The 20,033-nt window shown below is 46.2% G+C and overlaps 1 protein-coding gene across 1 annotated transcript in view; it reads right to left on the bottom strand.

Annotated features, from left to right (window-relative positions):
• LOC134407570 (tetraspanin-15-like) overlaps positions 1-20,033 on the bottom strand; it is a 193,453-nt gene that overhangs the window by 110,904 nt on the left and 62,516 nt on the right. Inside the window, exon 2 of the mRNA XM_063139443.1 lies at positions 15,851-16,289. Within this exon, the coding sequence (XP_062995513.1) occupies positions 15,851-16,289 (439 nt within the window). The remainder of the gene's footprint in view (positions 1-15,850; positions 16,290-20,033) is intronic.

A 20,033-nucleotide genomic window follows, 5' to 3' on the forward strand; every position in this document is an offset into this window, starting at 1 on the left:
GCCTGGATGCTCTAGCTCACCACGCACACACTGGACTCCTGACACCCACAGGAAAGAGACCGGACCCTTGGGTGCCCAAGCTTTTATCTCTTTCTGGGATCCCCTTGATCACCAGACCCACCCTGACCAATTGAAACTCCCTAGCAACCCATGCCTCACCCGAAGGGAGGGGGAATGCTCCCAGACATTGCACAGCTGCAACTTGTTACTCTCCCCTGGTACCAGCCCGGGGAGGCGTTATCAAATGCCAGGTGCTTCTTGCTACTCCCTTCTGGACACAGAGAAACCTACCTCCTCCTCTCCGGGATCATGCAAAGATGTTTTCTTAAAGGGACCATGGGCCCAGCCCATGACAGTCCCCACTTGGCAATGGAAGCTCACTGGATTACTTTGGGCCAATCACCGACTCTCGGCCCAACCTACCTCACAGGGTTGTTGTTGTGAGGATAAAATAGAGGAGGACTATGTATGCCACCTTGGGTTCCTTGGAGGAAAAAAGGTGGGATATAAATGCAATAAATAAATAAAATAATAAATAGCAGAACCTCCATGTTCAGAGGCATTATACCTCTGAGTACCAGGTGCTAATGACATACATCAGGGAAAAATCTATCCACTTCTGGCCCTCACTTGTGAGCTTCCCGAGGGCATCAATCTGGTGAACTGCTGTGGGAAACAGGATGCTGGATTATGTGAGCCTTCTTTGCCTGATACAGCAGAGGTTTTCTTATGCTCTTCACAAGCTGAAGGCCAAATGCAGGTTCCTCTCTGATTAGGGAAGCAGCGTTTTCCCTCTGTTCATGATGAAAGGATAAGGTGTCTCAAGCAGAAATTCCAATTTTGCATGCACCTGTTCAGAACATACCAGAGGGGCTTCTAATCGCTGCTGCATCTCTGCATGGAACATGGGACAGAACGGATTCCTTCACCATGGGCAGGGAGCTCCCGTGGCAAAGCTGCTCACATCTATATACATCACTGAGCTTTCTAGACAGATATTATTTTCAAATTCTACTTTGACAGCTCCTGGAGTAAAATTAGCAGCCGGCGTGTGTCCATCAATCGCAGCTCCATTTAAATTATGTTATATAGGCTTTAAGGTGAAACTAAAAAAATTAAACTCAAACCCTGGAGAAATACTGCAATTTTTTAAAAAATAAGTAAATATTTTCATTCCTTGCAAACTATTTTAACGGATTTTATTACTGAAGTGATAACAGGGACCAGGTGGTTCGAACAAATAAGACTGACTTTGGCCTGCTTACATTGGTTGCCTGTATGTTTCCAAGCCTGATTTAAGGCGCTGGTTCTAACCTATAAAACCTTACACGGCTCAGGACCACAATACCTGATGGAACGCCTCTCCTGACATGAACCTATCCAAACACTATGCTCAACATCTAAGGTGCTCCTCCGGGTGCCTACTCCGAGGGAGGCCTGGAAGATGGCAACAAGGGAGAGGGCCTTCTCAGTGGCGGCCCCCCAATTATGGAATGATCTCCCCAACGAGGCCCACCTAGCGACAACATTGTTATCTTTTTGGCACCAGGTCCAGACTTTCCTCTTCTCCCAGGCATGTTGAATGACTCCTAGATATATCTTTAGGTTTGGCTGAGAGCTCAAAGTTGTTTTTAAATGTATGTTGTCTTAGTATGCTGTCTGTTTTACATTTGTACAGTTTCAAATTTTGTATATTGATTTTTAAAGTTTTAATCTTTTGTAAACCACCCAGAGAGCTTCAGCTATGGGGCAGGATAGAAATAATAATAATAATAATAATAATAATAATAATAATTCAATAATAATTCAGCTTGCACATCACAAGCATAGATTCCTTACTGCTACACTCAAGAGGGAATGGAACGTCAGCTCCATTAGGTACTCATGTGTGACTTGTCACTGACCTTAAAAGTTGTTTGAAGGGTGTTGAGAGTGATCTTGCTTGCTTGCCCTCCTCCCTCCCTGATGCTGGCAGGCAATTTGTTCCAAGTTACAGTAGTGCAGGGCACCAGGTATGAGATGGCAACTCAGACTACTATTGCACGATACACTACGTTGAGGACTCATCCATCTAGCTGGCATAACAATGCTTTAACCAATTTGGAATACCCTCTGCTTATTTCAGATTCCACTTTCAGATTTGCCTAGTGATCAGAGTGCCTTGGATAATGCATGGGCTAAATGTCTAGCTTGTGGGAAAGTCCCTTATTATTATTATTATTATTATTATTATTATTATTATTATTAATTTCTTACCCGCCTCTCCACTTGGATCGAGGTGGGGAACAACAATGAATATAAAACACATGATAACAATTAGATGCCTCATGAAGAGGAGTGCAAACAGTAGGCTCCAAACTTCTTTTTATACATTCAGCAGGCACCGTAACAGAAATGTTATTTGAGGTTTCACTGAAAATGTCTGGAAAGAGGAGCAGGAAGAACAGGATGAGACATGCGCTGGATCTCATGGATGAGTGTCTGATACCGACTGTACAATTTTTCATTTTAATTACAAGATGAACAGATTATGGAACAGCAATGGACTTGGCAGCAGACCAAGGACACGTATGCTCATGCAATTTTTGTAGCTAGCAAAATAAACCTGTTCCTCAGAAAAGATATTCCTCAAGTGCCACAGGAGGATTCCATGTATAAAGTTAAATGACTCCCAAGTTAGCGATGTTCACATATATGCTGCTCGGATGAAAGCTGGCAGTGCCTGACCAAGAAAGAGATCTTGGGATGGTGGTGAACAGCTTGCTGAAAATGTCAGCCCAGGGTGTGGCTGCTGTGAAAAAGGTAAATTCCACGTTGGGCATAATTTTGAAAGGAACTGAAACTACAGCAGGCCTGCCATTATCATACTGTCCTTATAAAAGCACTTTGTGTAATCACGTTTGGGATACTGTGTACAGTGTCCATCACCACACCTCAAAAAGGATATTGTAGAGTTGGAAAAGGTACAGAAAAGGACAACAAAAAATATTAAAGGGCTGGAACAACTCCTCCACGAGAAAAAGCATACAACAACTGGGGCCTGATTAGCTTAGGAAGAAAAGCAAGTAAGAGGTCTATATGACAGAGGTGTATAAATTTATGCCTGGTCTGGAGGAAGTAGATAGGCCTTTCATAATATTCAAACCTCGGGTCATCTCATGAACCTGGTGGGAGATTCATGGTAAATAAAAGGATGAACTTCTTCACATAGTGCAGAAACAAGATGCAGTGAGGGTCGCCAATGGATTGGTTTTAAAGGGGGAATTAGGCATGGAAGTTGTTAATAGCTATGGATGGCCCCCCATATTAGGAACAGGATGCCTCTGTGCCAGTTGCTAGAGCACGCAAGCAAGAGTGAGGCACCTGCACTTGTGACCTGCTTGCTGGGCTTCTCAGAGGCATCAGGGGCACCCACTGGGTGAGTGGAATGCTGGACTCGATGGGCCTGTGGTCTGACCCGGCAGAGCTCTTCTTATGTTCTTCACAAGGCAATGGGAGGATGCAACAACAGCTGAACTTGCACAGAGACTGAAAAATATATGTTTAGGGAGGAGGAGGAGAGTGACAGGATTATAGGGATTTGTAGGGACTACAAATGTATGGATTTTGTGTTTCACAGATTGTCAGGTGACTTTTGTTCCGCGTTCCACTCACTGACAGAATCAGATTTTTAATTTTATTTTTAGGAATGTATGAGAATTTTGTTCCTGTTTGCAAATAATGCAAACATGTCCTGTTCCAAACCCAAATGTGAACATGAGTAGAAATGCAAGTTGAGTAGAAATGCAAGTAGCATCTGTCAGGGATGCTTTAGGGTGGATTCCTGCATTGAGCAGGGGGTTGGACTCGATGGTCTTGTAGGCCCCTTCCAACTCTGCTATTCTATGATTCTATGATTCTAAGTCTCAGAAAATTTTTGCAATTTCCCAAACTTGCATTTGAAATTGTGGACTTGGATAGATGTGCACTTGTGCAAATCTCCCTCAAAAGTAAAAAAAAAAAAAAATGTTAAAAAAAGTCCACAAGTCTGTGGAATCCACAAAATTTGGAAAAACTGGTCGGCTGTAGAATCTGCTGGCTGGATTCATACAAATCTGAACTCATTTGAAGCACTTGCAGATTTCCCCGACATCCCTAGTAGGGGTGTTCTCAATTAATTGAAGAGCAGCAAGAGCCCTTCATCCCAGGTGAAGTGTTCTGACATCTGAGCAGCAAGAGAGAGAGAGAGAGAGAGAGAGAGAGAGAGAGAGAGAGAGAGACGGAGGGAGGGAGAGATCCACAAAATAGTGGGTTTGGGGTGGTTGAAGAGAAAAGGGGTATGATTTGACTCATTCCCAAGGAATGGGAAGGGACACAAAGCTGAGGAGTAAGAAATCTCTCTCCTACCGACCACAGCAAGTCTTCCCACACATCCCAACCTGCAAGCAGAAGCATGGAGCACATAGTACAAACAATCTGCTTTATCCCTTACTTATCTGGGCTAGAAATGGCCTGCATAAAACCCAGCCACCAACAATGGGAACAGGGGTTCTCTGGGAGAATCTAGCAGATATAAGTGTTAAAACCCAAATTGCAACACAACCATGACAATGAATGCAGTCAGCCGTATAAAGGTTAAACTTGATGGCCCAGATGCCCAAGAGGGCATCTTGATGGCCCTGGGGATGCCCAAATTAACACTCGACATACCAGCCACCTCTTAATCCAAACACAGCAAACCAGCAAAGCAATCACAGTTAGCCATTATTGACATGATATATCACAGGAAAGGATGAAATACTCCTTTGCCCAGCAGATGCCGGTTTAATTTTTTAAAGGTCAGTTATTTCAGCAAAGCAGCAGCAGGCAAGTGATGCTGCCCTATTAAAAAGGGCAGTGCAGTGCCCATGTGCTCTCTGGGCTTGGTTTTGGCTCCTAAGACATTTTTTAAATGCTGTGCATTTCTCACCATGCTTGTTCTAGAGCAGTGGTTCTCAACCTTCCTAATGCTGCGACCCTTTAATACAGTTCCTCATGTTGTGGTGACCCCCAACCATAAAATTATTTTCATTACTACTTCATAACTGTAATTTTGCTACTGTTATGAATCGTAATGTAAATATCTGATATGCAGGATGTATTTTCATTGTTACAAATTGAACATAATTAAAGCATAGTGATTAATCACAAAAACAATATGTTATTATATATTGTGAGATATCTATTCCTAATTACAAATAAATGAAATATGTGTTTTCCAATGGTCTTAGGCGACCCCTGTGAAAGGGTCATTCGACCCCCAAAGGGGTCGCGACCCACAGGTTGAGAACCGCTGTTCTAGAGGAAGCCAAAAAGCGGCTTGGGGTGTGGGTTCCTCCCTCTATAGACTGCTGTTCAGATTGACACCACAGGGGGCGGACTGAAGGGAAGGTACTATTTTAGAATAGTACCATCATAGGCAGAGAGGAAGGACAGGATATAAACCACCTGCAAGTAGAAATCTAGCACAGCATGGAACAGCATGGATTAGAACCTAGTTTTCGACTTGCACTTGTTTCAAAAATACATATAGGAATGTTTAAAAACTGTGATCCTCCCTCTTAGGCCACAGCTAGATGGGGCCATATCCCAGGGATCACTCTGGGATCATCCCTGTGCATCCACATGACACACAGAGCATCCTGGGATCACCCTACCTTTTTGTTGCACTTTTCCCACGGTCTCGGGATGATCACAAGACCGCAGAACGTGGGCCGGCTGTCGCAGTTTGTCCCAGCTCCTCGTGTGTAACCTCAGAGCAACTCAGGAGCTCTGTGCCCTTCGGGGGTGGGGGGAGGGCGAGGTTGTTTGTTGTTGTTTTTTAAAAATACTCATGGACGGGTATTTTTAAAATACTTTTGGACGAGCGCTCATGCACTCCTTCTCCTTTAAAAAAAATGGCGGCTGCGATGTCGTGCGCCATGTGTAAACCAGGGCGAAGATCCCGCGATCATAAAATCGCGAGATTGTCGCCCTCTGACTCCCTTGTTTAGCCATGGCCTTAGTCTGAATTGGTAGAGCTTAGTACCCCATTCTGCTGCGGATGTAAACAAGTCCTGAGCTGTTCACAGAACTCTAACGGGAGAGCCCTAGTTTATAAAACATCTTTTGGAACTGCACATTTTATGTTGCAGTTCCAAAAAGAAGAAGAAAAAGAAAAAGAAGAAGCCACCCTAACAGTATTAGAGAATAGCTGTACTATTTCTCGCAGATCTAGTGACTTAAAAGCAACAAGGTGTGGGCACTAGGTAGGTCTGACCATTGAGAAGTTTGTATACCAGGTCTACCCCTCCATTGACCTGCAGCAATATCCTATTCAGCACTAGTGCATAAGATACTTCTAGCACAACAGCAATAGTGTGTGGGATGACAGCAGGTAGCTTAGGCTAGTGAAATAATCAAAGAATCATAGAATAGTAGAGTTGGAAGCAGCCTATAAGGCCATTGAGTCCAATCTCCTGCTCAATGCAGGAATCCATCTTAAAGCATCCCTGACAGACGGCTGTCCAGCTGCCTCTTGAAGTCCCCTAGTGTGGGAGAGCCCACCACCTCCCTAGGCAATTGGTTCCATTGTCATACTGCTCTAACAGTCAGGAAGTTTTTCCTGATGTCCAGCCGGAATCCGGTTTCCTGGAACATGAGCCCATTATTCCGTGTCCTGCACTCTGGGAGGATCGAGAAGAGATCCTGGACAACCTTTTAAGTATTTGAAGAGTGCTATATTGTCTCCCCTTAATCTCTTCTCCAGGCTAAACATGCCCAGTTCTTTCAGTCTCTCCTCATAGGGCTTTGTTTCCAGACCCCTGAGCATCCTTGCTGCCTTCATCTGAACCCCCTCCAGCTTGTCTGCATCCTTCTTGAATTGTGGAGCCCAGAACTGGATGCAATACTCAAGATGAGGCCTAATGAGTGCCAAATTGAAGGGAACCAGTACCTCACGCAATTTGGAAGCTATACTTCTATTAATACAGCCCAAAATAGCATTTGCTTTTTTTGCAGCCACATCACACTATTGGCTCATATTCAGCTTGTGATCTACAACAATTCCAAGATCCTTTTTGCTTGTAGTATTGCTGAGCCAAGTATCCTCCATCTTGTATTTGTGCATTTAGTTTCTTTTTCCTAGGTGTAGAACTTGGCATTTATCCCTATTAAATTTTATTCTGTTGTTTTCAGCCCAGCACTCCAGCCTATCAAGAACTTTGAAGTTTGTTTCTGTCTTCCTGGGTATTAGCTATCCCACCCAAGTTTGTGTCATCTGCAAATTTGATAAGCATTCCCTGCACCTCCTTGTCCAAATCATGAATAAAAATGTTGACGAGCTCCTTACCTGCCTCCGCCGCCATTGCGTCCGACGGCTTCCACTGCCACTGACGCATAAGACAGGAAGTAGGCCGTGCTTGGGGCTACTCCTGGATTCGGCCCTGCTCTTGGGTTTCCAGGTGGTAGCAGCCAGAATTGGCTTCTGACAGGTTTGTCTCATATGGCAGGAGTCCTCTTTTCCTGCATATTCAGCCTGGCTCCATCTACTCATTTTCCTCTCACTTCCAGATCAGATTCCTCATATACGCGCTATGTGGGACTGTCCTTGAAGAGAGTCTAGGGGCTTCCCTTCAAAACAGGCTTGTCAGGGCCTTGCATGGAACTAGTGAGGCAGATCATATTGTGCCAAAAGGTGCTGGGTTTGCCCTTTCAATGCTTAAATGGCCAGGGACTGGAGCATCTGAAGAATTGTCTCCCCCAATAGGACAGGGGTGGGCACTCTGCAGCTCCCATGGTCGAATTTGCGCCCTTCCCCATGTTCCCCTGCCAGTGAATTTGGCAATGCAGCCACTTTGCACATCTAACCCCTGCTTGGATGCGGTGTCGTGTTGTGCAAATCCGGTAAGCGAGGTTAAACAATCTTCACATAATCCATGGTCTAATCTAGGGTTATGTGAGGGTTGTTTAAACCACACTTGCTGGGTTCATATGACATGACAACCCTTTAGTGGGGTTGGATATGCAAAATGGCAGGCATACACCCTGCAGCCTCAATGTGGGTTAAATAACCCATGGTGGGCTTTTATGTTCTGTGAACTGGCCCACTGTCTCTCAGCCTAACCTACCTCACAGGACTGTTGTGAGAATAAAATGGACAGTCTGAGGAGCCATGTAAGCCACTCAGAATGTCTTGAAGGGCAGGATAAAAATGCAATAAGCAATAAAATAGCTCTGAAATTAAAAGGCTGGCTAGAAATTGCTTTGTCTCCTGCAAACCTTATCCCTGCCTTCGATTTCTGTTGGTAGAATGTTCCTATGTGAGTTTAATTAGTGCCCACTTCTTATAGGAACAGTTTTGAAGACACCCATCCTTCCCCCGCATACTCCATTATGCAATAGCACACATAATAGAGTTTGCCAATAAATCCTCCATAATTGCACAGCAACTGCATAAAGATCTCCTTTATATATTGGAAACGGAAACGGCGGCCGCTTTCCTACAGACCAAATATGACGCATTTGTAAGAATACGCAGGCCTGTAGTGAGGCAGCAATTCCTCTCATTACAACAGGTTTAGTTTCATCTGCGTTGTCATGGACAGATCATTCTCTGGTCAGGGTTAGTATCACGGCTGCTATCCGTCCCTGCAGGGGTGGCGGACCTATTAAGATGGTCCGCCCTCAATGGCTGATGGATCCTCTTGGATTCCAGAAAGCCTTAGAGGGTTCTATGGCTGGTACCGTTGATGATCCTGTTGAAGCCCTGGTTAATAGATGGAATCAACACCTAACTAGGGCTATCGACACGATTGCCCCCAGACGTCCTCTCCAGCCTACTTCTAACAGGGCACCCTGGTATACAGAAGATCTCAGGGAACTGAAGCAGGAAGAACGATGACTGGAGCGCCGACGGTGGAAAACTTGATTTAGTCCAACAAGATACGACATAGAGAACATCTTCATTCCTATGGGGTGGCAATACGTGCAGCAAAGAAAGCTTTCTTTTCTGCATGCATCGAGTCTGCGAATTCACATCGAGCAGAACTGTTCAGGGTGGAGAGGGCTCTAACTCAGACACCTTCCCCCCCTAAATCTTAGAGCTTACGGCAGTTCGCGGTGATACCTTTAATGATCATTTCACAGACAAAATCTCTCAGATAAGAGCTGACTTAGATGCCGTCATTATAGCAGAAGCTGACAATGGAGTGTCCAGCAACTCCACGAGTAGAATTACACTGGATCAGTTTCACTTGGTGAGAATTGAGGACATGGAAAAGCTGCTTGAACGAGTGAGGAGGATGACTTGCCCTCTCGCCTCCTCCTCACGCCACAGACCTGTACAGAGGCAAATCCTCCTCCTCTGTGGTCTTACCCAAGGAAGTAACTGTGGCAATACCCCACAACTGAGCATCTTGTATATATCTTGTTTAGTATGTCTGGTGAGTATGGAATGTTAGAACTGAGTGGGTGTGGTTTGTGATGTAATAGGTAGGATGGGGGAAGGAGTATGTAGAGAGTTGTTGTTAGGGTGTTGAGTTGTTGAGTTTGGTTGGGAGTGGAGATTGGTATCATCTGTGGAGTGAGAGGAGATTAATTCCTAGGGATTTAGGATTGGTGTGGAGAGAGAGAGAGGTGGTTGGTGTGTGTGGCGTTCGGATTAGGCAGGATAGGAAGCACTATATTTTCAATTAAAGCTTTTTAACATGACAATAAACTTATTATTACTTTGTTAGCTACTAAATACCATGTGTCAGCTTGGCATTATTTACCTGCCACACACTTATCAAACACCCACACCAGAACATACCCACAGTACATTTAAAAAACAGATCCTATACTAAACCTGTTTCCCTCATAGTTAGGGGAAAGGTTTTATTTAACCCTCTCTCAGGTTTTCAAGTGTTGATGCTTGGCCTGAGAAAAGTTTATGTGGTGGGCCTAGTATAGGTGTAACATCGCAGTAACATTAACCAAGAATAATCACCGTGCAATTCCACAGCATGGGGAAGGGAGCAAAGGAATTTCTCACAGGACACCTGCATGATGCCATATCTCTTCTTCTCCCAAGCCCTGCTCCAAACCTTTCCATGAAGCCTGTTGTTTGACCCCTTAATCTCATTGCAAAAGGCAAGACAGGATGCCTCTGAAATTCTCCTAATATACACTGTGAAACTCTGAATTACTTGGCCTTGTTTCCAAGGGAAACGAATGCATTTGGAATTTGCCATTGTTCTCCATGTTGCTTCTCCTCTCGGGCCCCACCCCACCTGAATTTTGTACACAGCATTGTGCACACGCAGCCTGCCATAGCCTTCAGTTCATTTGTGTCTTTCTCTTCTCTCTATATGATCACTGCACATAGATAAAATGTTGCAGAAGTCTAGAAGTAACTGCATGTTATTTAAAACAGTTATATCCTGCTTTCCGCCTGACAACAGGCCTCCAAGGCCATTTACAATAGAAGAAAATTAACATTCAAGAACAACAACAATACAATTAAATAATAAGGCAGATGTGACTGAAAAAAGTCCTATGCTCCAACAGCTGCTCTTCAAAGGTTCTGCAATGGGCACACAAAATAACCACACAAACACATTGAAAGTGAGCTAGCAAGCAACCAAGGCCAGGTGTTTTGGGCCTCTGTGTGTGTGTGTGTGTGTGTGTGTATTAGCATCTTGTTCTGGACTACTGGGTAATCCTGGCACCTCCCAGCAGTAGTCGTGACTGAAGCAATGAGGTTAACTGTCCACTCCCCAGAGACTCTTTGGCTCAGTCTTCTCCAAAACGAGGGTCTACGACCCCCGCTGGCAAAAGTGAAATACAAGCTGAAGGGGAAGCTGAAGGGGCAAGATTGCAGTTTGAGACTGAAAAACAAAAGGTCAAGGAACACCTAATTTCTTTGAATGAGTTCAAATCTCCAGGGCCCAATGAACTCCATCCTAGAATAATGAAAGAGCTAGCAGAAGAACTCTCAGAACCACTGTCTATTATCTTTGTGAAATCATGGAAGACGGGTAAGGTGCCGGATGACTGGAGGAGAGCTAACGTTGTTCCTATCTTCAAAAAGGGCAAAAAGGAGGAACCAGGGAAGTACAGACCAGTTAGTTTGACATCCATCCCTGGGAAATTTTGGAGCAAATTATAAAGAAGTCAATCTGCAAACACCTTGAAATCAATGCAGTGATTACTAGAAGTCAACATGGATTTGTTCTTGACTAATCTGATTAGACTAATCTGATCTCATTCTTTGATCATGTAACCTCCCTTGTGGACTGTGGGAATGCTGTGGACATAATATATCTTGATTTCAGCAAAGCTTTTGACAAATTACCCCATGACATTCTGATCAGCAAACTAGCTAAAAGTGGATTGGATGGAACAACTATTAGATGGATCCACAGTAGGCTTCAGAATCATGGAATCAGTGTGTACAGACTCAGTGTGTACCTGTGAACTGCCCAGGGAGCTTCAGCTATTGGGCAGTATAGAAGTGAAATAAATAAATAAATTATAGGATTCAAAGAGTAGTAACCAAAGGTACCTTCTCCAAATGGGGGCAGGTAATGAGTGGAGTACCGCAGGGCTCAGTCCTGGGCCCAGTGCTCTTCAACTTTTTTATTAATGACTTGAATGAGGAGGTACAGGGAATGCCTATCATATTTGCAGATGACACAAGATTGGATGGGATAGCTAACACCTGGAAGTCAGAAACAAACTTCAAAGTGATCTTGATAGGCTGGAGCACTGGGCTGAAAACAATAGAATGAAATTTAATAGGGATAAATGCTGAGTTCTACATCTAGGAAAAAGAAACCAAGCACAGTTATAAGATGGGGGACACTTAGCTCAACAATACTACAAGCGAGAAGAATCTTGGAATTGTTGTAGATCACAAGCTGAATATGAGCCAACAGTGTGATGTAGCTGCAAAAAAAAGCAAATGCTATTTTGGGATGCATTAATAGAAGTATAGCTTCCAAAATGCATGAAGTACTCGTTCTCTTCTATTCTATTCGGCACTGGTTAGTATCTTGAGTATTGAGTCCAGTTCTGGGCACCACATTTCAAGAAGGATGCAGACAAGCTAGAGTGGGTTCAGAGGAGGGCAACGAGGATAATCAAGGATCTGGAAACAAAGCCCTATGAGGAGTGACTGAAAGAACTGGCCATGTTTAGTGTGGAGAAAAGAAGATTGAGGGGAGACATGATAGCAAATACTTGAAAGGTTGTTACACAGAGGAGGGCCAGGATCTCTTCTGGATCATCCCAGAGTGCAGGACACAGAATAATGGGCTCAAGTTACAGGAAGCCAGATTCTGGCGGGACATCAGAAAAACTTCCAGACTGTAAGAGCAGTACGACAATGGTACCAGTTACATAGGGAGGTTGTGGGCTCTCCTACACTAGAGGCCTTCAAGAGACAGCTGGACAACCATTTTCCAGGGATGCTTTAAGGTGGATTCCTGCGTTGAGCAGGGGGTTGGACTCAATGGCCTTATGATTCTATGGCAAGTATTTTGCCAGTGTGTACATGTGATTCAGATGTGCGCATCAATAAAAACAATGCACAAGATGAATCAGGATTGATAGAACAATGCATTTCTTTCTATACATTATCCAAAGCACACATGCTCTGCTGCATTTTGTAAATCACTACACAAAGCATATCTTGATACAGCCATATATGTACATGTACAATACATGAGGTGCATATAGGTACATTAAGAGCTCTCTCTTTTTTGGTCACTGCTTTGTCAATGCTTTGGTAACAAAGGGGAATAAAGGATTGAAAGCTGAGCATGTGCCCCAATAAAGTACTGGCAACAGCTTCTCTCCTCCCCATTCTTAACATTTGCAGCAGGGAACTGCCACTTTGCTTATGCAATCCTCTAAAGTGACATGTTCTTTGACACCACTGGATAAACAACTCTTAGGACACTCAAAACCACTATAGAATTTTATATCTTCTTGGGCAAGGTATGTATGAGAAAGAGTAACTTGCTATCTAGTGAATTTGTGGCTGGAGCAACAAGATTTGAACTGGGAACTTCCTGCTCACATTGTGAGTAGCTATATAATATCATAAGTCCATTAGAAGAGCCCTGATGCTGGATCAAGCCAAGAGTCCATCTAGTCCAGTGAGGTATAGTGGCTAAAGCAGAACATGGTCACTTGCCCGTTCAGTTGAACCCATAAATAGACTGGGTGGCCCTCAAGCAAACCAAATATCTTGGTCTCAGTTCTTCATTTGTAACAAGGGGGTAATAATACTGGCCTACTTGGCAGAATTGTTGTAAGGATAACTGTCTGAATTACACAAAGCACTTTGGAAAACTATTGTTGTAAGTACCTAGTGTGATTTTGTTAGATGTTTACAGACCTTGCATCTTAATGTTTTGCTTCCTCCCTGCGTGTCCATGTATGCAGCTGGTCCACTTGTAGGCCGTTGCCTGAATGTTGCAGGGAGGCGGATTATATTCCACCCAATATATAGTAAATATATAGGAAACCTGGGCTTTACTAAGGGATTAAACTCAGTTCTGAAAGTGTAACTGATATTTTGCTGCCTGATGGTAGTGTTTAGTGTATTTATTAAATTTTAAAACAAGGAAAGCAAAAATAATTTCATGCTCTGCAAAGACCCATTAAGGGAAATCAACAAATCTCCACAGAGACCCAAGGCTTAAATGAAGTTCCTCAGGCAACTGACCCTGCTGTGGAAGGGAACAGTTCTGCACTGTGGAAATCAGCTGCAGAACTGAGAACAAATTTACATGATCAGAAACCCAGGTGGATCTTTTTACCTCTCGGGAGGTCCCCCTCCTCGTTTTTCAATACTACTACTACTACTACTACTACAACACCACCAGTGTTCCCCAAACAGGTGCCCTCCAGATCTCCCAAAATGCCCCATATCTAGAGGGCAATAAGTTGGGGATTGCTGGTCTAGATGCATGTGACAAATCAGGTGCACTAGCAGAAAACAGGTGCTGCCTGGTCCAGGTTTGCATGGAAAAAACACCCTATGATCCAGTAACCACCTTCTACCCGCTGATGTGCAATGCCTACCCTTAGCAACACAGTGGTGTGGAAATGCACTCTACCTCTGCACAGGGGTAATTTATACATTCTTAGACTTACTTCATATCCTCAGTATGAGGATATCAGGCATTCTCTAGGACTGCAGAGAGGCCACCACCCAGGGATTGGGATGCCACTATCAGGTGCTCAAAGGTCCTGTCCACGAACCTTTCTGCCTCTCTCCCCTTCCCAGGACAGGAGCAACGTTGGCTTCAGGAGAGCAAACCTGTTGCCTGAGGGCCAGGAACTCACCCCCCTCCCCATTTCTTCTGTCTAGCAGGCAAATAGCCATATTTGCATCCACTCAGTGCAATACACTGGATAGACCCTATTATTATTATTTATTTATATAGCACCATCAGTGTACATGGTGCTGTACAGAGTAAAACAATAAATAGCAAGACCCTGCCGCATAGGCTTACATTCTAATAAAATCATAATAAAACAATAAGGAGGGGAAGAGAATGCACCAAACAGGCAGTATAAAAGTCAGAACAAAATCAAGTTTTAAAAGCTTTAGGAAAAAGAAAACCCTGCATGCTTGCTGGCTTTCTACTTGCATAATTGTTTCTTATATTGCTACTACTCGGTTTGTTTACCTGAAAAACTAAGTTACTTACTAGCAGAAGTTGGGAAAGTGTTAACTGCCCTGTTGCTAAAATCATAGGGGTGCTTAACTTGAATGTGTGCTTCACTTCTTTTTACCTCAACACTGGGGCTCCTCCTTACATTTGGTAGTGATGGAGAAAGAGATGGCAGCATTCGGTAGCAGCTAAGGACTGGGTACCCAGGCATACAGAATGCAAGCATCATTTATGAGGAACACCCACAATTTAGCTCTCCACTCTCCAACTGCCTCCCAGTTACAGGCCTTTGCTCTCAATTCTTGTACTTAAAATAGTCAACATTCCCTGAACCCCATAACTACCCAGCCCACCCCTAGCCAAAGGTCTTCCTCAACTGTGTCCGGCACTGGTGCTGCAGTCTCACTGTATCCCCTCCTACAAAAGCCTCCCCGACCCCCTTCGGCGTCTTTTCCCACTTCTCCACCCTCCACGGAGCCTTGCTTTGGCTAGTGCCGCTCTGCCACTCCCCACAGCCCCGTAAACGACCGGCTCACCCATACGTGGTTCTCCCACTAACGAGGTATAAAGTGAGGCTGCTCTCAAAACACGGAGGGGACACAGAAACAGGACTTTGGGACACAGGTTTTCAGGGGCTGCTCGAATCACTGGCTACGGGAACCCCCTGGCTTGCTGGAGAGCTATTTTTCAGGCCAGGTCCATGCCGATGGGGCTGCCTGCCCTCCCTCACCTTTGGCACAGGAGATTAGACTGCAAATCCGTCTAAGCACGGAGGGCTACTCGGAGGAGGAGGAGAAACTGCGGCCCACGGGCTCAACTCTTCCCCCGATGCTTGTTCAAAGCGTCAAGGTGGCCGGGGGCGGAGGGGATGCCAGAGACGAGCCAGCCCGGCCGGCTCCATCACAACGAGACGAGCCAGGCCCGGGTCGGTCCCAGCGCAGCCTGGCCCACCCGGCCAAGGCGATCCCTGCAGGAGCCAACGCTGCTGCTATGGATGCGGCGCTTTCCTGGGATCGCCGCCATCCAAGAGGCACGACGAGGAGGAGGGAGCCCGAGGCAGGAGAGGGGCGGCGGCGGAAAGCCCACAAAGCCCGCGCGGACCGGGCGGCGGCTGCTACGGTCGGAGAAAGGAAGGGCGGCGGCGGCGGGCGAGGAGGGACAAAGGCGGCGGCGGCGGCACCTACCGAGAAGAGCATGGCGTACGCCGAGAGCGAGAACTTGAGGCAGTAGTAGTAGAGGAGCGAGTCCCTCCGGGCCGCCCCGCCTGCGCCGCTCATGGCTCCGGCTCGGCTGCGCGGGGCTCGGCTCGGGCAGGGCCTCCATCCATCCAGCCTGGGGCTGGCAGGTCCAGGGCCCGGGTTCCCACCGGCCGCCGCGCGCTCCCCGGGCGGTGATTTCGGCGTCCCACTTCCGCCCCGCGGAAAGCGAAAGCGCCCGCCCGCCCTTCTAGGCCAGCCGGAGGAGGGGCGAAGCCGCCGCCCGCCGCCGCCCCGGGGCGAACTCGGCACCGCTCGGGAGTGCGGGCCACGCCGGGCGGCCTTGGGCCAGGCGCCCGCGCCTCCCCTAGCCGGCCTCACGGGCTTATGGCCAGGGTAGCATGGCTGGGGAGAGCCCGAGCCGGCCCTGGCAGAAACCAACGCAAAAGGACCCGGGGATCTTACTCGCCTCCAGACTGGGAGGCTGAGTTCGGACGACACGCTAATCAACTGGGGCCGGGATAGGAACGAAATGGAAAACAACCGTTGATGGGCACGTCGTCCGAACTCAGCCTTAAAGTTTTAGCCGCTGGTTTCTGCCCATGGCTAACGCTGGGTCTTTGGTGCTCAGGTGGCAACTGCAAAATCCCAGTTTGCAACATGGGACAAGTGGCGCCCGTCCTTTCTTCCCAGGTGCCCAGTTCAGGGCTGAGCCCCAGGGAACCTCTCTGCCAGGGTTGCCACTCCGGTAGGGGCCAAAGCCTCCACTGTGCCCTGTTCTTCTCTCTGGCCGGTGGGGGGGGGGGTGTTAACCTGCCTGCCCTAGCATGGTTCTGTGGCCCTCAGACTTGTCGTTACTTTCAAGCCTCCAGGGTTGTCACTGCATGGAACTTAGCAAGATTTGGGGGCTGCCTTCATGGCGCTGAGTTGGCGCTGCTCTGCCGCCAAATCCCATGGTATGGCTGGTGTGGAGTGACCGCGAATAATTCCCACTGGGAGAGACACCATTAGGCTCACCAGGTCCGCCTCCTCCCATGGCTTCTGGCGCCCTCGCCTTCTGCCCGGGAATGTGCTGAAGCGAGGACAGATAGTGGAAGAGCCCGCTGACCTCACTAGGGCAGGAAAAGTAAGGCTGAGTTCGGATGACACGCTAATAAACTGCAGGGGTAATAGGAACAGACCGGGAAACAACCGTTGATTAGCGTGTCGTCTGAACTCAGCCTAAGAGTAAGTTCCTGGCTTTTCTGCTGTGGCTCTTTGCCCTGGGATGGCTCCGAATTGGCGGCTACATCATATAACCGACGCAGCATGGATTCAGAGCCCCCCCCCCCGGAGCTTCCAGAGTGTTCTCAGCTCTCTCCTATTATCCACCCAGGCCCCTTCGTTGCTTCTCCAGCGTGGTCTCTATCATGAGACGGGTGGCATGCCGTCCCATGATAATGGGCGATAGGCAAACTTAGGCAATGCAAGTGGTGTGGTATCTACCAAACAGAAATGAGTGATTTTAACAATTAATAACAATGATGGTCAACATAAATGGTTTGCATCAACTGCATAAATGCAATTCAAAATGTCTCTTAATGTTGACAGTGGAAAATATATTTTTGTGAGAGTAAATATACTCATATATGAATGAAATCAGTTCATAAGTATTACTATTTAAGAAATGGTAATAGTAAGCAGTGGCAAGTTATTTGATCACAACTCTGGGATTTAATGCCATTTCACTGCTTCATCAGAAAAATGAGACTCTTGTTTATGAGTAATCACTGGACTATATTCCTCTCAAACACTGCGCCCAATTCTAAAGGAACAAGATAAGGAGGCAAAGATAACTTTCAGAAGAGGCTAAAGCAGATATTAATAATAACGATAAAATTTTCTTCTATCTTAAATTGGTACCTGAGAACCTGGAAAGAATTTTTTGAGACAATTGATTGGAATCTTTCAATGACCATTTGTCAGAAGCTATATGAACTCCCAAGGAAAGAAATTGGTTGTACGCCTGGCTATACTTTTAGACACGTTGGTCCAATGTCTATTTGAGACCTACTGCAAGTAATGAGGTCCATTGGTCTGTTTGGTGTTCTATCTCATGCCCACATGCTGAGCAAGAAGGCCTTGTGGCCACCTCTGCCTGCTTCTCATTGGTCTCATTCAGAGACTGAAGGGCCCTGAAATCTTCTGGCACATCCCAGTAAGACCCTGGGTACCATTGCCAGGACCTTGTCCAGCCCACTAAAGCTCAGGGCGTCACTCAATTCCAGGGAAGGATGTGGGAGATCCTGCTGCTCCCTACAAAGCCACCATCCTTCACCACCTTCCTATTGCTGCTTCTGCCACCGCTGGTGACAGCTACTCCTCCACTTAGACACCCATCTGCCATGTGATTGATGGCCTCCAATGGGTCTCATCAGGAAATGGCAGTGAGGAGGGCCCACCTGTGACCTGCGGGCAGCTCTCTCTATCTGCCTGCTCCCTGTCCTAGAGCCTTGACTTACATATACAAGGGGAAAGCAACAGTGGGAGGAGCAATGGAGGGAAGACTTGGGGGCCACCAGTGATTTTGCTCCAAATTTGACCCTCCTTTGTGGCAAGAGGGAATGGAGAGCAGTTATTTGGGGCTTCCATTGACTTTGTTGGGAGTCCTTTGCAGACACAATGCCATGCTGTTGTTGGGGGCAATACTGTCCTTTGAGTAAGTGTAGAGTTTGGAGTAAGCCCCCCGGCCTTCCTCACTATGCCCTGTGCTGCCTCTTGCAGTGGTGGTGCCCCAAAAGCTTTAGGGTTCCAGCAGCAGTGTGTGTGTGTGTGTGTGTTGCTGTGGATTTTGTCTGCCATTGCACTCGGAGGCTCTGCCAGCACCAGGGGACTTAGGGGGAGTCCTCTCCAGGTGGTTAGTAATGTTGGGAAAAGGCTCTCCAGCACAGCATAATGGATGGATCAAATTCATGGCCAACAGATCTGGTGGTGGCCACCAACGTGGATGGCTTTCAGAATGGATTAAACCCACAGCTGAAGGATTTCAGATCGAATCTCCACATCCAGAGGCAGGGCTGCTTCTGAAGACCAGGTGCTGCTGAGGGCTGTTGCCTTCATGCCTGGCTTCCCAGGCTTCCCAGAGGCACCTTGTTGGCCACAATCAATCGTTGGTCATCTAAGAGAGCAGTTGTGCTCATAAAGGCAAGAAGTGTGGGTCATTTCCACTGGCAGGCCCTTGCATAGGACACATGTGCAGAGGAGTGGAGGGATTTCTCAGGGCTGGCTGCCAACACAATATGTAGGTCAGCTCAACCGTAGTTGTAGGAATTCATTCTGCCCTGACCTGTGTTTGCACTCGAGATGCGTGAATCTGTCAGTTTTGGTTTCTTTGAGTTTTTCATTTCCCCAATCTTCCCAATCCTAAATTCAGTTCATTCTGAATATAGATTAAAAAACAACAACAACATACTTTGCATGAAAATTTGTATGCGTTTTTGAGCACATATTCCCTAATACATGCATTTTGGTATACAATTTTGCCTAATATACACAATTTTTGCAAGGCATTTGCCTAATATGCATTTTTGAATTTTATTTCCGCTAATATACCTAGTTTTGTGTGCATTTCCCCTAATATATAAGTGTCTGATATGCATTTTTTGATCAGTGAAGTCCATTGCAAAATTTGGAGAATTGCAAATTTTGCAGACTGAGTTTTTTGGTTTGCATGTTGATTCAAAAGTATGAAATTAGATATAAGTTCCCCCTGCCCCCGCCCTTGTTTCCAGAGACTCCGATTCTTTTTTTCATTGTGCTGTTAAAGTTCCAGTTGCATCATTTTGTATAGTTCAAAGCCTGTTGATCTCTTTGTGGAAATGTGTCACATGGAGACAGAGTGAGGTGGCCGCTTTTGGGAAGCATAAAAGAGCAGCAAATTGATAGCTAGTTGATTCATTGTTAATGTGTTTTTACTACCAGCGAGGGGGAGAGGCCCCTGTGGGATTTTCAGCCCCATGCGCAAAAATAATTTGAGCAATTTTGAGTACTTTTGCACCTTGACTTGGAGGAGTGGGCTGGCGGGTAGGTGAGGGCACCATTTGCTGTTCTCTCTCAGGAACAAAAATGTCTTGAAGCCAGCACGGCCCACAGAGAATGTTCTTCATGTCATACGCACGGTCTCTTGCATCTC

This window comes from Elgaria multicarinata, chromosome 12, assembly GCF_023053635.1.
Source record: "Elgaria multicarinata webbii isolate HBS135686 ecotype San Diego chromosome 12, rElgMul1.1.pri, whole genome shotgun sequence".
Classification (NCBI taxonomy): domain Eukaryota; kingdom Metazoa; phylum Chordata; class Lepidosauria; order Squamata; family Anguidae; genus Elgaria; species Elgaria multicarinata.